We start from the raw sequence: 6,000 nt of genomic DNA on the forward strand, positions 1-6,000 counted from the left end.
TCTAGTTCCAGCCTCATGCTACCTCACAACTGAGGGATGGAACTAAACCCTCTCTACTCTCAGCGCCTCAACTGACCACCTCTCTCTTAGTAAACACTGGAAATGTCCTGAGTGGCCACAGGACAGAGAGGAAGAAAGACAACCAAACTGCTCCAACGGACAAGTGGGAGTGGAGGCAGCGTAAGAAGTGAGCACTAGGGGTGATGGGATGCCAGACCAGCAGGTGTCTTTACTCTCCTCCCAAACAGTTTTAGAAGTGCCCAGAGAATTAAAGACACGTCGCGGCCCAACAGCGGTCACTCGCCAAATCTCCGTCTCAAGGTTTTTTTTTTTTTTCCCCCTCCAGGGAAGGCCTGCATTTGAATGGGACCCCAAAGCCCGGGACAAGGAGACACACCCCCCCACCTCGCACCCCGCCCCTCCCGCACAGGGGTGCCGCGGCCGGGAAGGTCAGGGGCGGGGCTGGGGAAACCTCACCTGGAGGCGGCCCGAGGTCGGTTTTCCCAGAGGGGCCCGACTCCTAAGCCGCCAACAACACAGGAGCTAATTGCTTGTCTCTAACGTCGCGCTCGATCCACCGTAAGCTCTCCCTCCCCCAAGTTCTCAGCACGCTGGGATTTTCAGAAAAGGGGTTCACTCGAAACTAGCACTGACCGCGTCCCGGCCCGGCGCTCCTTCTCCCCCACCTCCGCTTCGGGGCACTCCCCAGCCCCCACCCGCTCTCCGCAGCTGGTATCCCCAACCGAGGGATCCCCTTGCCCTCGCGGGCTGTCCGGGGCTGTCCGCCGCACCCCCAAAATGCGCTCGGGCGGAGACCCTCATTGGTGCACCGGTCCGGCCGGCACGGCCCCCAACTGCGGGGGTCAGTTCGCCCTCTGCCCCGGGGCAAGGGCACGGGGTCCTTGTCCCAGAGTCCGAGCCAGCTGCTTTCCTCGCCTCAGAGTGGGCGGCAACGGGTCCCCCAGGTGCGGGCCGCGCCTCCCTCCAGCTGTCACCACTCACCTGCTCTTCAAAGGTTGACTTTTGAGTTCGTAATAGGTTTTGGGCTCTTCGTGAAACTCCTCCCCGACTTCGAAATCCGGCACGATCCCCGATTCCGACTGCATGGCTCCAGCTTCCCGTCCTCGCACTGTTCCAAAGTGAGAACCGAGCCCGGGGTCGGAGTGGAGGTGGCGGGGCCTGGGTCCCCCGAGCGGTGCGCCCCCAAGCCTTGCAGAGCTCAGCCCGCTGGCCCGCGCGCGGCCGCCCGCCCCGGCGCCGGGAGTTTACACTCGAACCGGGACGGGAGGGGCGGCTGCCCGGCGCCGTCTGGGATCTGTAGTCACAGCCGGGCCGAGTATACCCGACTTGCCAGGGGAGCTGCTCGCCACAAAACTACAATTCCCAGAAGGCTATGCGAGGGCAGAGGCAACGTGGTAGACACCGCTAGTGCAACTCCTGTTTGGATTCATTGTCAATGTCAGCAGCTCCTCTCCCTTCTCTCTCTCCACTAGCTTCAAGGGTACAGACTTGACCATTTAATATTAATAAGAATGGACTCAGCTGTGTTCTCCTACCATCACTCCTCCAAGCTCACACATTCGCGAGGGCACGCCAAGTCCTTGTTAAAATATATATACATATAGTAAAGGGTTTTGGCACTAGAAAGTTTCAGCCTTCAAGTCTCTCTTAAACAGACTTTATATTAGGCTACATGTATTACAGCGCTGCTGCGGCAAATCAACCTGTCCTCGATTTGGAACTGCGTGGAGGAACTTTCCTTCACTCTCTAAGTAAAATAGTACTGTTCTTGTGCGTCCCTTTCCTGTAACTAACTCAGTCAGGGCTTTTACAATACTTTTCATCCAGCTGAATGACTCTCCTTTATCGAATTAGCCACTTCTAATCCAAAGCGGCACTTGAAAGGTGCAGTTAATTTTAAAAGGCACAAAGTTACAAAACGGCGTCGTCACTGTCTGCTTTTAATTTCTCAGTTGGCTGGGACTTCAAATGAAATCGTCTTAACTTTACAGGAGTGAAGCTGTAGGGCACATAAAATGTACAAGTGTCAACTCCCCCCACCCCCACCACAGCTTCCCGGCACTCAGTTAGGTAACAGATTAACAGACACTGTTATGGCTCATTTGAACTTCCAGTCTTTCCCTCTGATTAGTTCCAGGAGGGTATTTTTCTTTCTTTTAAAAGTGTTTGGAGGTATCAGGGAGGAAGTAGAGAGTTAGAGGGTGGCTTTTAAAGTTCTAAGACCCACAGTTGAAATCCCCAGTACTTCTCTAAAGTGCTGTGTAATCGTGAGCTTGTCACTTGATTCCTAGAAGCCTTAATTTCTTCAACTATAAAAGAGGAGATTGCAAAATCTGTTTTTTGAAGATGTTTCGAGGTCAAATGCAACAGAATGATCTGTAATCTATAAAAATGCTGCTCAATGGTCATTGTTTTATTTGCCAGATCTTGAAGATATTTCGTAGACTAACACTTCATTTGTGAGTTTGTCCTTTCAAAAGTAATAAATCATCATCCTGTGAGAAAATCCTAAGGAGGCTAGACTAATGACTGGTACCTCCCAGGAGTTGGCTGTTTGCTAGTTCGCCTTGGATGAAACATCACATTAGGTCCATACCAGTAAAATATTACAGAACCTGAACACTCCTGTGGAAAATAGGCATTTTGTGCTCATGAAATAGGATCCCAGATTCCATGATAGATACTACTGGAAATTAGACATTAAAGTTAAAAAAACAAAAAAGTTATTCTCTGCCAGAAAAAAGAGGAAACGTAAAACATGCAAGAAACACTGAGACTATACTTGTGGTCTCATCTTGTTTCTCAACTATAGGTGACTGGAATATGGACTTCCCTGTAGCTCAAATGATAAAGAATCTGCCTGCAATGCAGGAGACCCGGGTTTGATCCCCGGGTTGAGAAGATCCTCTGGAGAAGGGAACAGCAATCCACTCCAGTATTCTTTCCTGGAAAATCCCATGGACAGAGGAGCCTAGCGAGCTACAGTCCATGGGGTCTCAAAGCATTGAACAAGACTGAGCAACTAACATTACTGCTACTAGAAGGGGATGAATATCATAATAACATGGAGGTGTTACAGGAATTTAAGGGGTATGGTCTAGAGACTCTTTATGTCTTGCACAATGACAAACTTTCTTATCTAAATATCATCCATACCTGTATTGAGAAACACTGGAATCTTCTTAATCATTTGGTTCACTGGAAACCTTTTAATATGAGGAAAGCCACTGATCTGCTCCACAGAAAATGTGGATGAAAACAAGATTCTTGTGCCTAATTTTAGTCCGTTGACCTTCAAAGGCTATCAAGGACTTCGGGTTCAGTTCAGCTCAGTTCAATTGCTCAGTCATGTCCGACTCTGCAACCCCATGGACTGCAGCACGCCAGGGTTCCCTGTCCATCACCAGCTCCCGGAGCTTACTCAAGCTTATGTCCATTGAGTCAGTGATGCCATCCAAACATCTCATCCTCTGTCATCCCCTTCTCCTCCCACCTTCAATTTTTCCCAGCATCAGGGTCTTTTCTAGTGAGTCAGTTCTTCTCATCAGGTGGCCAAAGTACTGGAGTTTCAGCTTCAGCATCAGTTCTTCCAATGAATATTCAGGACTGATTTCCTTTAGGATAGATTGGTTGGATCTCCTTGCAGTCCAGGGGACTCTCAAGAGTCTTCTCCAACACCACAGTTCAAGAGCATCAATTCTTCGGTGCTCAGCTTTCTTTACAGTCTAACTCTCACATCCACACATGACTACTGGAAAAACATAGTTTTGACTAGACAGACCTTTGTTGGCAAAGTAATGTCTCTACTTTTTAATTTGCTGTCTAGGTTGATCATAGCTTTTCTTCCAAGGATCAAGGGTCTTTTTGAATTATAATGAAATAGTCCATTTTGTCATTATATCCCACAGTGACCTGCTAGACCTAAGGGATCTAATCCAAAAGGGAATAAACTGTCAGGAAAGCTAAGACACCTGAACTTAGCTCCAACTAAGTAAGCTTGCCCTGAGGTACACACAGATAGCTGCTATTTTTTTCTCCTTCATTTTTTGTTCTGATCTCATCCTACTCGGTCCAGGAAGATGACTCTTTTCATCACCTATGGTTGGGTTATTGATGACAGTGCCATCTGCCACCCTGTAGGAGTAGCTATGAGACTGTTCCTGGCCCATCAGGGGGGCCATTTTCCTAGCCATGGTGATTCCTGGAGGGATGGACACAGTGTCCTACCGTGACTAGAAGTCCTCCTTGAGACTTTTCTTCTGGGGCATCTTGGGAAGACTGTCTGATTCTTGGAAGCATAGTGCTGGAGGTAAGGAAATCTAGAGCTTATTACTTATGGTCACAGAATAATGGCCATTTTTAATCAGCAGTGAAGCTGATAAAAAATGAGAGAAAATGAGACAAGATCAACAAAAAGAAGCAGAAACAAGCAAAATTGAGAAACAGAAAATAACAATAACATCGTTTCAGCTCCCCATTCCAACCACATCTGAAGTCAGATATCCTTGGACTTTTCAGATATATGAACCAAATTTTTTCTTTCTTTTTGCTGTAACTGTTAAAAATGTTCAAAGTAAAATGCACTGCTTATGAACATGGTATTATGTTAGGTACCCAGACTACAAGAATGTATCTGACTTCCTGCCCTCAAGAGGCTCAAAGTTCAGGAGCTGAGTCGGGGCTTGTAGCACAATGAGAAGCCACACCCAAGGTGGCAAATGTTAGGCAGCAGATAACTGGTGTGTGATTTATACTTTATACTCATTTATCCCAACAACTATTTGTGGAGCCAACCACATTATATGCTAGTTATGGGGGAAACGGCAGTAATGAGCCACCTGTATCCCCTGTACTCAGGATAGGGTCCCTGACTTTTTAGGAATAGTAGTGAAAATGATCTCATGGATAAATAAAGTGATAGGTAAATTCTACAAGTGTCTGAAAAAGAAGCAACCACTGAAGGCAAAAAAAGAGATAGTTCTTGGAGGAGAAGGGACTAAGCAACAAAAGAAAGAAAGAGTCGGGGAAGAAGGAAAGAGAAAAGAAAAGGAGGAGGAGAGAGAGAGAAGAAGGACAGAAGAGAAAGAAAAAAAGGAAGGGAGAGAGTAAGAGAAAGAAACCTATGTATAAACTATGAAAACTACCACCAATTTCCAGGGGGAAAAAAAGAGAGAAATATGTTAATAATACCACAAGGATTCAGAAATTGAGAAATCTACAAGACATTGAGAAATCTTAAAAAAAAACAAACAGCATGAAATAAAGGGGAAGGAGGAACTGCTATACAGATTTTTAAATATTTAAAAGACATATTAGGTACATGAGTTAAATCTCATTTTAAAAATGATTTTGGAAAAAAAGAGACATATCACTCAAACATTTTGCAGGCTTTATCTGAGTTCTGATTTGAACAAAGCAAAGAAGATGATTAATAAAAAATCCAAGGCAAAATTTGTGAAGCTTAGGTCTGAATATAAATTGCAACATAAATGGATTAGGAAAAGACTGGCTGAGGTATGAAGGGCGATTTAAATGAATTTAGGAAAGGAAATCTAATGAGTCTCAAGAATAGCTGATTGCCGTGCAGCAGTTGAAGAGCCACCAGGGTTAAGAGCTAAGCAATGAGTTTGAAGAGAAGCTTCCCTGGTGGCTCAGGTGGTAAAGAATCCCCCTGCAATATAGGAGACCTGGCTTCAGTCCCTGGGTTTGGAAAATCCCGTGGAGAAGGGAACAACTACCCACTGCAGTATTCTAGTATTCTGGCCTGCAGAATTCCATGGACTGTGTAGTCCATTGGGTCACGGAGAGTCAGACATGACCAAGCCACTCTCACTTTTACCTTGTTAAGAACTTCTAAAGAAAAATTATTCTGGCACTTACTAAAGAATAATAAGCCCAACATGATTCAGGGGGACTATTGCCATAGGTGTAGGAACAACAGCAATGGGTGAGGTTTTGCAGTAGAGGAAACACACTGGA

The 6,000-nt window shown here is 46.0% G+C and overlaps 1 protein-coding gene across 3 annotated transcripts in view; it reads right to left on the reverse strand.

Annotated features, from left to right (window-relative positions):
* Nucleotides 1-1,292, reverse strand: part of MITF (melanogenesis associated transcription factor) — a 230,901-nt gene extending 229,609 nt beyond the window's left edge. The window contains exon 1 of one of the 3 annotated variants that reach the window (XM_013973641.2): nucleotides 1,003-1,292. In XM_013973641.2, the coding sequence (XP_013829095.2) occupies nucleotides 1,003-1,106 (104 nt within the window). In that variant the 5' untranslated portion in view covers nucleotides 1,107-1,292. Of the gene's footprint in view, nucleotides 1-654; nucleotides 808-1,002 lie in introns of those variants that run through there. The other 2 variants (XM_005695740.3, XM_018067161.1) reach the window with 2 other exon arrangements.

Source organism: Capra hircus, chromosome 22 (genome assembly GCF_001704415.2).
Source record: "Capra hircus breed San Clemente chromosome 22, ASM170441v1, whole genome shotgun sequence".
Lineage (NCBI taxonomy): Eukaryota > Metazoa > Chordata > Mammalia > Artiodactyla > Bovidae > Capra > Capra hircus.